Raw genomic sequence first — 18377 nt, 5'->3', positions numbered from 1 at the left:
ACATATAAATAAAATGAAATAAAAAGAAAAGAAGTAGAAAAAGAAAAAAAATCTACTGACATCTCTAAGCGGAAAGAGCGATTATGTTTATATAGATTATAAACAGAACAATGACAGTGATTAAATCATTTCAGTACGAATGTTTTATCTACATTTTAAGAAAGTTAAAAACAAAGCAGACAACAGCAAGGAAACGTATGCGCACTCTGTGCAATAGAATAAAGTCGAAATGCTTTATGGCTAGAAAATTTCATTCGAAACCCTAAGAGATGAAAAAAGTACAATGTTCTATACTTCAAGCTTAAATAATGTGAAACAATACCGCAAATATATTCTCTTCCACAGATTTTCTGTTCATTCAACATATTTCCTTATTGTGCTTGTCATTCTTTTGTAGATTCAAATGTGTGTTATTTTCTCGGTGACTTTACCTGTTAGTTCAATATCATAACTTTCTCCTTAAAGTTCTTGAACCAAAATTATGATAACTTTTTTTCAAACTGAGGCTTAATAATTATTGCTTTGAAAGTCTGTCGTAACTAATTTTTCGTGTGAAGGTTGTAAAGTTCAAGAAGCAAAATTCGGTGCAGTAGTGTAATATACGGTACATAGACTATTATTATTATTTGTAAACTTGAATAAAATTACTCATTCTTTTGCATTCTCGTGACGCTTTCATAAAAGCCTGAATACCAAAATGACTTTCATCGAATAACACATAATATATCTCGTATTTCGTATTCTTCACTATTTGAAGTCCTTTCAAGAATTAAGACTCTTTCAAAGCGTTCTCGGAAAGCTACAAAACTGCTATTATTTCAGTGGATCTGCAGCTTGGAAAGTGGTAAGGATTTGAGTTGCAAATATATTTACGCGCTTGAAAGTTTAGACGAATTTGCTAATATGATATTGTTACATGTGCTTCTTTTAAAAATCTACATCACTGCACCAAAATGTATTATTTATAAAAAAATGGTTGGTAAATTTGATCTATATGTGGCACTTTATTATTGGCACTGCAGAAAAAAATGGATTAGCACTTCTGCACTTGCACTTTTGCACCAAGATACTGATTACCTCTAAGAGGACATTGTTCAATCACAGGCTGGGACAGACGATCTCCCAATCAAGGATCTGCTTCCGCTTCAGGATCTGCTTCCGGTCCTCAGTCACCACCTCCCATCAAAGGTACTCGAAGAGTTGGTCCAGTCAGTGGCCCAGTGAGAGGAGGAATGGGAAGTGGCACTACAGGTCGAACTGTTGGAAGTGGAACTCGTACCGGAAGTGAAAGCGGAAGTCGTACCGTAGGCAGCAGTGGAAGTCAAGCTGGTGGTACAGCTGGAAGCGGTACTGGAGTAGGAAGTCGTCCATCAAGTGGCACTGGAGCTGGAAGTCGAGGAGGAAGTGGATCTACTTCTGCAGCAGGTGGTAGTGGGTCCAGTAGTAGCGGTGGACGAAGAGTTGGAAGTGGCTCCAGAAATGGATCAGAAGTTGAAACAGGGAGTCATTCTTCAGGCTCCAGCGGAACTCATGCTGGACTCACTGGCATTGTAGACAAAGATATATCCGCAACTGGTATGTTTTGAATAGTGCAACTACTTTTCGGATGATTACTGTGTTAATTATTTAATGTTGTAATGTGACGGTTGAATATGTGAGGAAACTGTACATATATTCTTTTTTTACATTTTTTTCTATGCATTAGGATTCATTCAAAAGCTGGTACTCTTATTCAGTCACAAAAAAAAGTATAATGCATGGTGTAAGTTGAAATATCAAAATCGTAAAAATGGCAAAATCTTTACATATATTTCTTTCTACAACAGAAATATATGTATTTCCAAAATATAATAATTAACTTCTTCTAAAATTAGTTGGCTTTTAATGCCAGACCCTTAAATATCGTCAGATTCCATCAAAGAAAGAGAAAATATTTAATTGGAGTTTTTGCATCATGTATTACGAATATTCCTTTAGTGTTCAAAGGAAAATCGGACTTGAAAACAAACTTCAAATATGTTTTAAGCAATCTTATTTTAATACAGTATTTTAAATTTAAAATACTTTTGACTATCAATTACGCCAAGAATTTTGAGAATGACTTTTGCTGACAGTTTTTATTTGCCAAAAACGGTCTACAGGAAATTACGGAAGTACTCCTATTTAGTATTAAAAATTGCTGAATATAAACTTCCTTTTTTCACAGGTCCTTTTGTAAAATGCTCTTAATATTAAGACACAATAACACGCCGAATAAATACTAATTCAGAAGTCAAACAACAAAAATAATATCTTAATATCTTTGATAAGTAATAAAACTCTTAATATCTTTGATAAGTAAAATTCACTTGAGATGGTCTTCAAAATTTTTTTTAATTAATTGTGTAGCTAATATTGTTTTAAACCGACTGTTTGTTTGTAAGGATCTTAAGTTTTACTAACGTTTATTTTATTTTAAATCTTTACTATCACTTCTTATTTTCTACTTCCGGCCAGAATTAAAAGCTTTTAACTTATTTATGCAAATTTCTCTTGCGAACGCCAAGTACTTAAGTTGTGGCTTTTTGCCAAGCAAGAGAGAGAGGAAGGAGTTAGTAGAAGCAGGCCGCTTGCCTTAGCAGTTTTACTCGGTTGCTGGTTGCCTTCAAGGCCAGAGGTTTAATCCTCTTGATAATTTTAAACGTATCGTAATGTTAACAGTTCTCTGTACTACATACGGCCTTTCTGTTAATATACGGCCAATCTTCAAGTAGACCCTTCTTTATTAATCCAAAGTTAGTTTAGTTAGAATTTAGTTAATATTTTTATATTCTTACGTTCAGATCACAAGTGGTTGGTCTCTGTATTCCGCAGTCCGGAAATCATTGTAAAGAGAGAAAAATAAAGGGTTTCGTATACCCTTCCTGTGTATCTTGTCTACTTCCCACATTTATTGAACATAGCTTTAGTAAGCTCCCTGTTCCGAGTCAGGTCATTGAATGTTCCCCAAGCAAGTAAGGAGAAACATAGAACCTGATATGTTAATTGTTATGTTTTATGTTTCTGTATTTGGGACTTACCAGTTTCCAAATAAATCTTTCGGTATGGTGGGAAAATTGATGTGATCTAAAAAACAACGTAGATACTTGAAGCATCATTTGAAGCCTACCTTATCATCAACTCAAGCATACAATATCCCAAAACAACTTTGCGAAACATCCATTGATTTCACTGCAAAACATGTATCTGTCTTTACATAATAAAACAATATTTTAAAGTAATTGTTTTCATTGTAAAACGTGTATTTGTCTACGTAATAAAACAACGGCAAAAAGGATAGTTTAATAAAACTCTGCTTTGGACTGATTAAATATTTATTTTTCATTAAATTACTCTTTTTTTTTCTTTTTAACGGCTCACACGGCTCTTATTTTTGCTTTAACTGAACCTGCAAGACAGAATTTCCTGTCTGTTATTATGTTGCTAATGGCACTTATCAGACAATTTAAGGCAAAGCTTTTAAAATACATTTCGTAATCTATTCATACGATAATAATCAACTTCTATCGTATTTATTAAAAAAAAAGATAACTTGCTGATGAATAAAAAATTACTAACTTCCAACGGCTTCATTTCGTAAATTAAACAGTTTTGACTTATATAACTGATTCAAAAACAATAATTTTGAAACATAACTGTAAAAACAAATATGTAAATAAATAAAAGTTGCCTGTGATTTGTATATAAATAATTTTAACATGTGAAAAGAGCGAGACAAAGTTAAGTCAACTTACATTTCCACCGCATACCTTGGTATAAATTTAGATGAGAAATACTGACTTTTAGGAAGCACATAAATTACCATGTGACAAATCTTTCACGAGTATTTATACCCTTATAAAAAGACTGATTGGGTTTATTTAATTATGAAAAGCACTTGAGGGCTATCTGCCTAAAAGGAAGGATGTCTTCGCTGAGAACTTTGTAAGGAAAACCAGCTTGTATATATTTTTGCGGGCGTACGGGTTCGTAAGAAATTGAATGTACGAGTCCGATGAAAAGTGAATAAAATTTACATTTATCACAACAAATAAAACAAAATGTTGCAATTTCCTCGGAGATCTTCGTACAATATCGCAATATCTCACAGTAGTTATATTTTAAACCACTAAAACGTTGAAGAGAACTCAATTCAAAACAGAGAAAGCTAATCCGATCTCACAGTGAACTCGCTACAATCAACAGCAAGAACTAAGCAAACAGCTCATAAAACAACTGAATTGAGATGTTTTTCTTCGGCTTTTATAAGCTTTTTTAACCTGCACGAGAACATTCTCGTATTTTCTCGGTTTTTCTGGATAGCAAAAGAGTACAATTAAGAGATATCTATTTATTAAAACGTTAAGCGCACGTACTCCTGTATTTTAATTTTTCCGGCGTAGCTTTCTCTTCAGATAAGTCTCGTGCTGTATTGCACGGGAATATAAAACAATTTTAATTACAAATTCTACTAAATAAATAGCTAAATATGTGCAAAATCCGTAACACTGCCCCCTTCCCAAGGACTGCACTTCCCGGGCAGTACAATCCCTGGACAGGTGGCCAAACTTACAATTAGGACAAAAAATGCAATAACAAACCTTACATTACAATAACAAAAAACTTAAACAGTAATTACAGTAAGTAACTTAAATCAATTCATATACTATCAAATACTGAATGCAAATCAAATCAAATTTAGAAACAAAAAGGACCATGAACTTATACTATTTACAATTATATACACTTCGTACTATGGCCATAGTAAGGAGCTAACCTATCGTAATGAACGACTTTCGGCTTAGAGTTCGATGACTTACAGATCCGAACTATGACATTGTTCAGCCTGTTTAGGACTGTGTATGGACCAGCCCAACATGACTGTAGTTTCGGACAGAGTCCTTTCCGTAGAGTCATTCCACAACCACACCTTGTCTCCTTCGTTGAATTGATTCGTCCGCTTTTGTGTCGTATCGAGTCTTCACCTTCTCCGTCGCCAAGTTGACTCCCGCTCGTGTATAAATTGTGCATTACTTCAAACCGAGCCTGGAGATCTTGGATGCATTCCTCAGGCGATGAAGGCGCATCCGGAGGGCGACCAAATAAAAGATCACAAGGCAGACGAAGGTCACAACCGAAGAGCATCTGAGATGGAGAATAGCCGATAGTTTCGTGGACGGCTTTCTGTACGCCAGTAGAAACAGTGGCAACTTCTTGTCCCAGTCCTGTTGGTTTCTGGAAACCACTAATGAGAGGTTTTGAGATCATTTCCCACGAATTAATACATGCTATAACTTCCCAAGAATTCGTTAAATTTAAAATCTTATTTATAAGAACTTTTACAGATAAATGAAAAAAAAAATCATCCTCAAAGTAGCTAGGATTTTATTCATAATCTGTGGTAATATAAAATTGTTTTTTTCCCCTAATTTTAAGAGAAAAAAGAAAAATCGAGAAATTTTATAGAGGTTTTTGATTATGTGATTAACGTAAAGCTTCGAGGGCTATCTGCCTAAGAGAAAGGATACCTTCGAGGAGGACATTTTAAGGGAAAGTGGCTCGTATAACACGTTACACATAGTGAAATCCACGAAAGCGCCATGAAGCCATGCCTTTTCGCGAGATTCGAAACTCGGACCGAACTACCAGTGTTCAACGACTTTACCGCTCGGCCGCTGGTGGGACATGAGAGGGTTTTGAAAAAAGGCGGAGATAGTAATCCTGCTTTCTCTCACAATTGTCAGATATTTTCCACCAGTCCGTTCATTAAATTAATCAAATGTGATCTATCAGAAATTCTTTTAAAAAACGTATTGTAAAAAAACAACGAAAGAAAACAAAAGGGCTTTAATAAGAAAAATAAAGCGAAACTAAATATTTTTTACGTTTTTTATTTTTACAGACGAACGATGTGTTGTAAATTGGAAGACATAATTATTTAAGAAAAATAAAATCTAAGGATGGCAGAGTGTAAAATTATTATCTTTATCTATACAAATTCTTTTATCCCAAAATGTACATTAATTCATTTCTTTTGACGTTTCAGGTCAGGAGCGCCAGTACGAGAGACCCATTTCTCCAGGTAAGCCATTATTGTTGCTTTCTTTTACATAATTATTTCTTCTTCCTATTCATCTATAAAATTAATATTTATCTTCCGAATGATTACTATACATTTTGCCTTTTGCATACAATTTCACCTGTTAGGTAATCTGACATCCTTTGGAAAAGTCTTCAATTCAAGCTTCAGTGACTGATATCAGATACTTAATTTGACGGAAAATAAAAATGAGATTTTGACATCTGAAGAGCTATTATTCCTCGCTGGAAGTCCCGAAATAGCTTGCTTGTATTGATAATTGTTGTTGTGAGATCTTTTTCTAATGTTTTCCTTCTGTTGTAAGAATATGGAAAACAATTAAAAAGTAATTTCACAAAACGTGAGAGGAATATCCTCTAAAAAATTCTTTTTTTTTTCATCATTTTGAATCATAAAATGGCATTGTTTAAAAATATGCATTCTTTTACGATAATTATTATTCATCTTCTGTGTCTGGTCTCTTGTTAATCTCATTGCTTACCTACACAGCAAAAAAAGAAAAAAAAGTTATAGCACTTTTTATTCGTGTTTCAGTTTTGCATTTAACTCCAACAAAATAATTTCTTGTAAACTTTCTCAAGTACCTTTCAGGTAAACATAGTTGGAATTTTTAGCCCAAAAGGTTTAATTAATCTCGAAACATTTTTTGTCTCCCTTTTCATTCGAGTCTATGGTGCTACTTTGGTAGACGGTTGCACGGATTTTGGCGATTTTTTTTTGGCGAGCAATACGACTTATGCTAAACTCATTGCTAGACAAGTTATTTATGGTAACCGATACATTGTTGTCATTATATTTTTTAAATAATGCGTTTTATTATTCATAAATTCAGTGTTTTAAATATTATTTATGGCTTCTAAATATTAAAAATTAATTTAATTCTGTATTTTTATTTGAAATAAAAATTTTATTGTTTATGATATTTTATGTAATTTTATGTTGTGGATGACGTAATGAACGACTTCACATAACTTTAAAAGTAATTGGTTTTAATATCTATAAATTTAATCTAATGTTTTAAACATTATTTATGGCTATTAAATATTAAAATACAATTTAATTTTGCATTAAAAAATGATTTTAATATGTATTATTATTTAAATAATTTTAATTCTATTCGGGATGTAATCAGCTCCCTGATTCGTTACAGAATATTTGTGCGTTAACGAGCTGTAACTCTGTTTGGTTACTGAATATTTGTGCATTACCGCGCCATTTTAAAATTTTATTATTCATCTCTCCGAATTCCTTAGATTACATTTTTCAAATTTTTTTTCCTTACATTACATTTTTTAAATTATGTTACATTTTTCAAATTTTTTTCATTGATATCTAAGTTATGATTCCGATTTTATCAATATATATATGACAGGTTAAATACTAAAAAAAAATGTAAGTACATATTTTTCTTTTACTTTAATTGTATTAAAAAAATTAATACACTGTTTTCAAAAATTGCCGAGATATTTATTGCCACATATGTTTTAATGTTAAATAATTATATCTTATAAAGCTTATTTTAAAAGATTTGAGTTCAAGTAATATTTTAATTCTTTTAAAAGTTGGTATGATATTTTTAATTCAATATTCAATATAAGTAATATTTTTAACCAATTAAACGTTGGCGCAATGTTTTTATAGCGGGGATTTTATTCTATTTCTTTGCTATATGAAAGTAATAATAGCCTTTAGTTATTTGCCGAGATATTTATTGCCACATATGTTTTAATGTTAAATAATTATATCTTATAAAACTTATTTTAAAGGATTTGAGTTCAAGTAATATTTTAATTCTTTTAAAAGTTGGTATGATATTTTTAATTCGATATTCAATATAAGTAATATTTTTAACCAATTAAACGTTGGCGCAATGTTTTTATAGCGGGGTTTTTATTCTATTTCTTTGCTATATGAAAGTAATAATACCCTTTAGTATTTTATACTCATAATAAATGTATTTATTTACATTTGTCTGCCATCTTAAAAAATGACATTTTCAACAAAAAATTAATCCAGTATTTTTAACAGTATTTATTTTTTTAAAGTTTCGTATACTTTACTATGGCATAAAATACGTAAAAACAGCGTTTTTCAAGATGGCTGACGTTTGTAAAAACCACGCCAACAATTGCGCCAACGTAAATCGCCAAAAATCCGTGCAACCATCTACCAAAGTAGCACCGAGTCTGTTTCCATTAGGCAAATCGTAAGATATTTATCCTTTAAATTGAATCTGTCTGTCATTGATTAACAAACAAAGCTACTTAAAAGCAATAGACGATTCTTAAGATTACTTTTTTTAAGATTAATTTATTTAATCTGATTCATTTAAATAAAATTGCACTGAATTCGTGATATTTCTAATTAAAAACACTAAATATTTTTATAGAATGACGTTCTACGCTCTTTCAATTTTCAAATATACAGAATATATATAAATTCTCATGCTAGTATACATGTTCATCCTAGTGTCCTGTAAAACGTTTCGCTTTCCACCTGTACCATTTCTATTGAGAGTCTCTAACTGATAAACCATATTAAACTTTAGAAGAGCCTTTTTTTTGGGGGGAGGCTCTGTTAAAATCTAAATTCTTTCAGAGTTTGTTAAATAAAAGAAATTATTATGCATCCGCCATGGGCCTAGCAATGCGGAATCGAGATACTGCAAAATTTCAAAAACATTTACACCAATAAATTTACGAACATCACTCTGAATACATTCATAGCAGCTATAAAACAAAAACAAAAATTTAAAACTCATTGCTGATCTTGACCTAACTGAAGAAGTTGCTTTGTTACCTACCCAAGGCTCTTGCCAACGACTGACGTAATGTTGTCTCCTTGCCTGATGAATTTCGTGGGCATTTTCTGACATCAAACAAGCTAGGTTAGACAACAACAATGAATTTATTACGTTTCACATATTAAATATCATATTATTCTAATAAATACCATTTCCGTTAAATAGTTTAATAAGCGCCTTAGAATATTATTTGTTTTATTTTTAGAAGCTACGTTTCGTTGCCCTCATCCTCGGGGCCTCTACGCATATGCCTTAGATTGCAGTCGTTTCTGGTTATGCAGAGAATACAAGCCATCTCTACTAAAGTGCCCGACTGGACAGCTATTCGACCTTGCATCGCTAACTTGCACGAAACCAGAAAAAGCTCAGTGGTAAGTATGAAAAAGTGCCCCTTTTCTTGACGATTCATTTGTGGTTTAGAATATTATCAGCTGATTATTTTTTAAGTGGTTACATATGTTCTTCTCGGCTTATGGTGGAATATCGTCTAATACCATCGTAGAATGAAAATATCGTGAGTAGAATATGATTTATTGTGTCATTCTATAAATAATGTGGCTTTTTAGCAACAGAGGTATGATCAGTCTCGAACTTCACCTTATTTCCTTCCATATCACTTTTCAAATGTTGACACCAAATGTTATCGCGATGTATTATTTTTAGAAAAACAATTCAGAGAATATAAAAAAAATATGGCAATGCAAATAAAAGGATGTTGCCACCCAATATTACCGCTATTACTTTTAAAGAAATGATAAAACTAACATAAAAAAAAAATCCGAAAGGTTTCAAATTTTAAATTACGTCCAAAGGGGCGTTTTTTTTTAACGTTTTGTGTGTTACCTTTATTTATTAAATATCATGTTCTTTGCACTTAAACCATAAAATTCAGTTCAATAGCAATGTCGCAAAATAATTTTAAAATGAGCATACTTTTAGAATATCCGATACACAGTTCTGCGCGCTGAAGATAAAAAGGTTGTCCCCCCCCCTCCCGTAGAGTGTTGCCATTGCTCCCTTTGAAATCCTTGAGTTTGTTAATCAAAAATTCGTTAAAGTTTTACAAAATATGAAATCGATAATAATACAATTTCCAAATTTCAAATTTGGTCTTCCACATGCCCATATTCGTAGGAGCATTACGTCATTCAAAATTCGATGGCTCTATGTACCGTTGTTTTATCACAATGCGAGAAATATACCTACATTTATGCAGATTTTTCATTATTTAATTTCTTCAAATATAATGCAGTACTCTAACATTTGGTGGCAACAGTTTGAAAAGTGAAATGGACATTTATAGTGAACCAACGCAAAATCGCAAAACGAAAACAATTGTCCTTCAGAGACAAAGCCCTTTTGGACTAATAAAAATGTACGGAAACATTTAACACTTTATCTGAGATTCTAAAGATGTACTGTTTTTAAATAGAGAAGACTGAAGGAAATAAAAAATGTGTGGCAACACTTTACCACTCTATCGAAAATTCTAGCGAATATGCTGCTTTAAAAACTTCTGTGATTCTTTTGTTAAATTTCATTTGACGAATAAAGTGATATTTACTAATAAATTTTAAATACACGTTTAGTGAGCAGGAGTGAGTCCAAGAGCAGTTAGATAAACTGAGAGCTCAACCAGAGGTTAGAAAACCTTAACAAACTCCCTGTTGCGACACGTTAAAAATCTCATCCTTTATAAGACTTTAATTTTATTTTTTATACTTCTTTTATTTTTCAAAATTAAGATAAACAACGTACTTATTAATTTAAAATATACTCTCCTTCATTCTGTGGTAGTTCTTAAACGTTAGGTTGGAATATTGTTTCACCCGGGCGTCTGTAGGACGTCGAGCTTTACAGATTTTACAGGATGAGGTTCGTCTTCTACGTTGTAATTTCCGATTCGGAATTTCTTAAAATACAGCTGACATTGGCTTACGCTTATTGTTCGATCTCCCAAACATTATATAAATATTCGTAATAATATTTTTTAAATGAACCCATAATGCAGTATACATTATATATAGTATGACGAATATACTCCATTGACACTTCCATTTAGCTTTAAAAAATAATTGTTAAAATTGAACTGCATTAAAAATACTTGCACTAAGACTAACAAGGTAAAATTACTACCTGCTTTTATAGCAAATCGATGTAGGCAGTTTCTTACGTTTCCCTCTGACACGTAGTTCAAGTGAAAAAAATGGCATTATTTATGAGTTGACGCAATATATTCTTGTATCTGATAGTTGGCTACTGAATTGTTTTGAAATTAGCGGAAGATGCAGTAATTATCAAGATTTTTGCAACTTTGCACAGTTTATTCCGGAATTTTAGGAAATACAACAACTTCTGAAAGAATATATTATTATATAAATTTGTATAAATTATTTTATAAAATATAATTATTATATAAAATATAATAGATATTATATAAATTTGTTAGTAGTAAATTAAAATTTTGATCTGTGTAGAAATTCATCTCACATCGCTCAAGATTGAACCAAAGTACAGTGAGCGCCATCTGTTGTCATAAATATCAATTGTGTACCCTCTCTCGACAGGTGGTTTGCCAGGCGTAACTGAAATCTGGTCGCTGAAATATCGCCGCAGGTGGTATTTTGTTCGAATTTTTTTATTTCACGGTCGTTAACGCTTTGTGTACTTTCCCTACGAAATTAATTACGCTTTTGATTCAATACATTTTAAATTGTGTTGAAGGGTATAAAAAGTTATTTTGCCAATGAAGAATATGTTTATTCTCCATTACTGACACTGTTACAAATTAAGAGGAATACAATTCTACTGATAGCAAAAGAAACTGACAACTAATTTATTTAAAAAGAATTCTAGTTACAATGCAGATGATGACTAAACCTACTTGAATAATAATAAAACATAAATGACCGTTACATCTTTAGAATTTATACTGTCGTTGCCAATTTCGGAAAGACAATATTTTTTTTAAAAAATAAGCAGTGTAACATCTCCGACATCCCGCCTGACAGTGAAATGTATCAGATAACTTCCTCAAAAGAAATACATTAGAAAAACAGTATAACAAACATTTACAACAATATCATTGGAGCTGATAAATAATTATTATAAACTTCAGATTGCATAAAAGTCTCACTGCAGCAGTGTCTCACTGGCAGGCAATTTACAAATGTTTTAAATACATCTTTTAAAGGCCGTTATTATGATCATCACACCAATTTTACCATCATGTGTAAATATTACTTCTATTCGATAGGGATGCCATTTGCAGGAAGATAAATTTTCTTCCTTCAAAGATGCAAAAGCGTCAGGAGCAACGTTATCTTTAGAAAATTGTCTAAAGATAACGTTTCTTATAGTTGGTTAAGGTAATTCACGGTGCTATCATTTCCATACTTGTTGGACAATTATTATTCTTTTCTACTAATGCGTTAACCTATTATTTGGCTTGTCTAAGAATTCTGCCTCTGGAATTGCTTTTATCGGACGTCTTATCAAAAAATGGTCGGGCATTAAAGCCTGAAAATAATTTGCGTCTGGAGACGAAGGGGTAAGGATCATCGAACTGAGAATGTCTTCAATTTGAACATAAATATTTAACAGTTCTTGTTAGCAGTTTCATACGGCCATAATGAACAAATGTAAAGAGTTCTGTTTATTACAGGTATAGCTATTTTTAAGTACTATCAAAAACATTGTACTATTAACAATTTGCATTCTTTTATCTTAGTTCAGTGTTATTTATATTTTACTTTAAAAAGTAAACTTATCATTATTTTTCTTTTAACTTCCAGCTCCTCAATTTCACCGAGAACGTGAAACCTTGATTTAGACTAATGATTTCACCTGATTGGCCAGTTTAAGAACATGACCTCACACATCACTGTGCATGAAAAAGGAATCCCCCATGGAATGTTTTGTGAATACAAATAGACTCTACTTCTTGAACTGAGGACTTGCGAACTAAAGAGTGATTTCACATATAAGTTATGCATCGTTTTCATCTTGTTATATAAATGCACAAAAGAAATTATATTCGAATGCATGGCACATATTCTTCCGCTGAGTATACAGTTGCTCCTGCAGATTACTTTCCAAGGTAACCTGGGAAGAAAATTTAATGTTCAATATTTTGTAAACGAAATTTTTATAATTACAAATCTTTTCACAGTTTTAGTAATATCTATACATCATGATTGTATTTAAATACTGTAAGCAAAAGCCCTTATGTGCGCATTTTGATTGTCTGAAGCCGGAAATCCTGTACGAGAACTCTTCTTGAATGACTTCCAAAGATTAATTATGAATTAATTATTTGAAACTGGAAAAACGTCCCTGATTTCTCTGCATGATTCAGCAAATATCTTCCTGAATGATTTCTAAGGACTTTATGTATTGTTTTGAATTTAGTTATGCATTGCTTAAGTTGGAAAATAACATTAATTCCTTCTCTGAATTATTTAAAAGTTATTCAGTCTTAAAGTGAAGTCTTTGGAAGAAAGTGACATTCAGATGAAATGTTTACAAGTGTTAATGTATGTAAAGATATTTAGAGATTTTTGTTGCCTAATCATTTTTATTTGTCGCATATCTTAAAGCTAAAACTGTATTTATTTCGCTGGTTAGCTTAATTCTTTGCACTTGAGAGAATCGCGCTACCGTGGAACTATGAGTTATTGTACAAGTATGTGAAGTAAGACCCTCGTTGACGCTCTGGCGAAATACTTAGACCCGTACGATAGGGATGTCCGACAGGAAGATACAGATCAAAAGTTTTCGAGAACCTTTGTTGCTATGGTAAGCGTGAAGGCAATGATAATACAAATGCTTCAGTGGGAAAAAAATTGAAGGTAATAAATGCTACGAAGTTTATGAGTAAAATTAAAATAAGATGCATTCAAAATTCTCCCTTAAATAGCTTCCTTAACTTCCAGAAATATCATGCTGAAGCATCTTGAAGATGCTAATTTAGCATACCATTAAGCATAAATAGTACAAAATCCTGCTTGGGTTATCTTTAAGATGTTGCGCACGAGATAAGCAAACTCCCAGAGCTCCTTAGGACTTCTCGGGATATGCCCATAAATTCCTAAATAAATCTTCCCGAGTGTTTAATTCCAGTGTCCTTTCCATCACACAGTTTATCCTCAAGGACATCCCAGATGAGATCCTTGAACAGAGATGGAATGTTGAGAGTATGTTATGTCCTACTTACTCTGTTCTTGGAATCTCCTAGATTATTCTCTTAACGCATCCTCCTGAGGGCTTAATATCAATATGTGCCCATGACATCCTCGAGCAAATTAGAAAAACCTAACTTGTTAAAAGACTGATAATAAACACTCTCAGAATGTAACAACGGTACTTCACCGCAAATTTTCAGGATATTAAATGACAAAGTCCTCAATACCATCTGAGAATTGGCATCTTTAGGCCATCTTCAAGTGTCCCAGGACGTAGCAACTAAAATGAGATGTCCTAAGGATGTTATAATATGAAGTCCTTAAAAAAACCCGAGAACAAGGATCCATCAAAGATCAAGATATAGATTTTCAGAATGTCCTGGTAGAGTGAAGCTAAAGCAAAACATCATGAGAGTGTGTTGTGGGGAAATTTCATTAAAAAAATAATACTCACTTTTTGATTTGTAAATATCAGTAAACGGAATTATCTGTATTAATAAAAGTATATCGAAAATGAAATAAAAATTATTGATTTGATAAATACTAATTCAATCAAGTCTTAGTATAATTTTTTTAATAAGTACTGATAGTTGTGAAACATTATAAAAGCAATTGATACTGTTTCTTAAGTATTTTTTGTCTTTGACTCCTCCACTTTCTTCGTATTATGCACATTAATTGCTAATGAGTTATAAAACTATAGCTAATTTACACTCTTTCGAGGAGATTTTACTGTTCATGATCCCTATAATCATGAAAGACACTGAAAGTATTATGAATATAATAACAGTATAGATTTTAAGCATCTATATTTTTAAGTTTCATCGCATGACTTTTTTATTTCCTAGAGAAATATTTTGTAAGCCTTGGTACCTTGATTATTTCAATTGAAATACCGAGGCCCATTTTCTTAAAATGAAATTACTCATCATTTTTAAATATATATACGAAAAGTCTTCTCATAAATATAATTTTATTTATAGTCTTTCAAAATATCGTACCAATTTTCAGTCAAACATTTCACCTCACTAAATACTGGTTTTAAGGACTATGCCTATAATATGCCCAAGGACTATGCTTTTCTGAAATGTTTTGGATAAAATGGCATCTTAAGTATAGAGATAAGAGGTAAAAGAGATTATCTTATCTTGAACCATATCAGTGTTCTGACAAATCTCTAATCAAAGGATTAGAGGTAAATTAGCTCAGACATTTTTGCTTTGGAAAGGACATAAAGTGCTAGTAAACGCATTTTTTTGATAAAACTAGGGGTAGGAGTTTCATGTTATATGAAGATTTCACTTTTATTAATTAAATGGCTAAACCGTTCTTGAAATACGTACACGATATCATCATTTGTTTAAATATAACAATCAATATATGTCATCAGTTATCTTCTTTTTATTCATAAGTCCATATATATTGCTCGGTCAGCATTAAATTTTTATTTGTGATTTTTGCATTGCTCTATCGATATTCACTCAGATTTATAAATTGAAAAAATTAAGAATTTTGCAGTACTAGTAATAATCAATTCACGTTACCCTAGGAGAGATTTTGAAGAAACATTGTCATAATTATTATTGTGCAAAATAAGGTAAGTTGCCCCCGCGTGATTTGCCGTAATCAACCAAATCAAACTGTTACCATTAATAACACTACTAGCATAATTCATATCGGGTCACAAAATACCTTCTCATAAATAAAGAACACGTTTTCATAACTTGATATTTTTCATTTTATTCTGAGAATTTCTGCGCTTTTTTATTCTTAAAATTATTTCTGAATAATTTTCTAAACTTTAATTTAATAATTTTTTGATGATTCAAGAAACTATTTTCATCAATTATCGAAAACGTATATGTAATTAATGTGTGAAATTTTTAAATGAAAATTCTTACCTGGTTGCTCGTGGAATTAGGCTTAACTTAATAGGCCATATTAAATTTCGGAGCATACGTCAAAGTAAATAACATAAAATTGGCCATGGTCCTTCTAGTATCACTGGACACTTGCACAAATTCATACCAAATATTCATATAATTTGCAAAGCCGCTATCAAACCAGACAATAGTTTCCTTCAACAACTCGTCCCACAGTATTTCGAAAACTCTTTGCTTCTAGGAATTTTATATAATTCAGTTTCGTAATTTAGGTTCTTTTTCCATTACGATTGGCTGATCTACACGAAACACATTATTGTGAAATGTTGCGACTGAAAACCTAACTGTCAAATTAGTTCTATGAGAACGCGTTTCGAAGAAGAATTTCTTACTGCATGTCGCATTTGTTAATGAGATTAAGCTTCAAGGATCTCTAACATTCGGTAACTTTTGAAATAACAGAAAGATAGAAGCAACCTCTTCTTATTCTAGCTTAAAATGTTCCTGTACATGAAGAACTACGCTTAATAGTTCCACCAATCGAAAAGCAAAAGCAAAGAATCACAAGAACACTAGCATCCGAGTCAGTCATACCACTGAGTTGGATGTGAGCATTAAAAGGGCGAGATTGATTGGAATGGAAGCATCAGTTTACACTGAAGTTGGTTGCCAATCGATCAATCTTACCTATCGGCAACTTATGTCCATGGAAGTTGTCATAACATTTTGTTGCTCCAAAATTTCTCCTAATATTACAGAAACTCGATCTATTCAAAGAAAATTAAAGGGGGAAAGAATGGTGGTAAAAATTTATATGATTTAAATATGGACTGTGTATCTTTTACCCACTGCTATCGAATGTACTTAAATATGACATTGAGTAAATCGATTCCCATCCTAAAGGAAAATTTAAATACTGCAAATGTTTTCCCATAAATGAATTTTGTGAAGGATTATGTAAAGCGGTTACAAGATCTGTTGAGAAATACAGCTGGTTGCGAAAGTCACCTGCGAATAACATACACTGTTATATAAACACAACTGTTATAGAAAGTTATATTTTTGTTTGCTTTTAGAATCATATTTTGGATTTTAGGAGAATAAATTTATCTTACTAGCAACTGTGCCATGCATTCGAGTATATTAATGTATTATTACACTTGAAAAAAATTAGGTGATTCCTTTTGCTACCTCTTGATCAGATGTATGTTTCTTCTATAAATGAAAGAACTGATGAGCCAAAAATGTGCTTCCAATGGCATGTTTTAAATATGTAATATATTTTTGAAAACTGTATAAAGATATTCTGTGTTTGCAGTTTGTGTCAATTTTTTCTCATTTAAATGTTATTTAAGAAAATTTGATTTATTTTAATCTATTGGGTAAAATTTAACATTTTCTGGATATGTATGGAAAAACAGTACTTACGCAGTATCCCATCGACCGTGAAGGATGACAAAAATCCTGTTGGTATATGAACATTAGCGTAGATTCCGTTTATAGCGAATCAAGTATAATTATCGATTTAGCGTTTTTTAGTATTTTGGTCCTCTTTCCTGTGCTTAGTATATTTTATCTTCGATTTTTTTTTTTTTTTTTTTTTTTTTTTTTTTTTTTTTTTTTTCGGTTAGGGTTTTTCCCAGCTAGCGCGAAACTAAACGAAACGTTCAATAAAGTATGGTTAAATAGGAAATTCATTGTAGTTAGATATTCAATACATTAATTGTCGTAGATCATGCATTGTGATCGATTATTAAGATTTTAATTCCAATTAAATTATGAAAGTTTTTCTTTTTTTTTTTTTAGGAGTATAGTTTAAAGTTGTTTTGTGCTTGAAATCACTTTCACTTACTTTAGTTTACATGTCATACATATCAGTGAATTAATATTTCTCATTATATATATTTTTAAATAAAAGTTATATTTTGCATATTTTAATTAATATTAATGGATTATCACACGGATTAATTGATTATCACACGGATATTCTATCAAACATTTTTTATGATTAAAAAAATCGACTTCAGTAATTTACTGGATTCACATTTTTTTGTATTGCAAATGTCACTTTCAGATAATACACTACGATTTGAAGAAAATATACCAAATTTTTAATTCTTTTCCAGTCTTTCTTTTTGTTTATATTATTTTAAAACAACGTTACCGCTTTTTAATCATATTTAACATTTTTCTCACATATTCCCTTTTCTCTGCAAAACCAAATATTTTCATTCGATTTCATCATCTAGTGAGAGGAAATCTAGTGAGATCTAGTGATCTAGTGCCATCTAGTGAGAGGAAATACAAATAAAAGCTCTTAATCAGATAAATAATAGTGTCACAAACGTTGAAAAATAAATTTCGCAATTGTGATTAACAAAACTAGGGGC

The 18377-nt window shown here is 31.6% G+C and overlaps 1 protein-coding gene across 3 annotated transcripts in view; it reads left to right on the top strand.

The window, feature by feature from the left end:
- The window catches only part of LOC118196365 (uncharacterized), a 197689-nt gene extending 180385 nt beyond the window's left edge, over positions 1-17304 (top strand). For 2 of the 3 annotated variants that reach the window (XM_085821588.1, XM_035367807.2), the window contains exons 4-7: positions 1105-1575; positions 6065-6100; positions 9127-9292; positions 12716-17304. In XM_085821588.1, the coding sequence (XP_085677714.1) occupies positions 1105-1575; positions 6065-6100; positions 9127-9292; positions 12716-12740 (698 nt within the window). In that variant the 3' untranslated portion in view covers positions 12741-17304. The remainder of the gene's footprint in view (positions 1-1104; positions 1576-6064; positions 6101-9126; positions 9293-12715) is intronic. The other variant, XM_085821589.1, reaches the window with a different exon arrangement.
- Positions 17305-18377: the final 1073 nt, after the last annotated feature.

The sequence above is a fragment of the Stegodyphus dumicola genome, chromosome 8 (assembly GCF_044657685.1).
Source record: "Stegodyphus dumicola isolate Sdum_Otavi_A_Nest chromosome 8, ASM4465768v1".
Taxonomy (NCBI): Eukaryota; Metazoa; Arthropoda; class Arachnida; order Araneae; family Eresidae; genus Stegodyphus; species Stegodyphus dumicola.
This window is presented reverse-complemented; position numbering and strand designations above follow the sequence as displayed.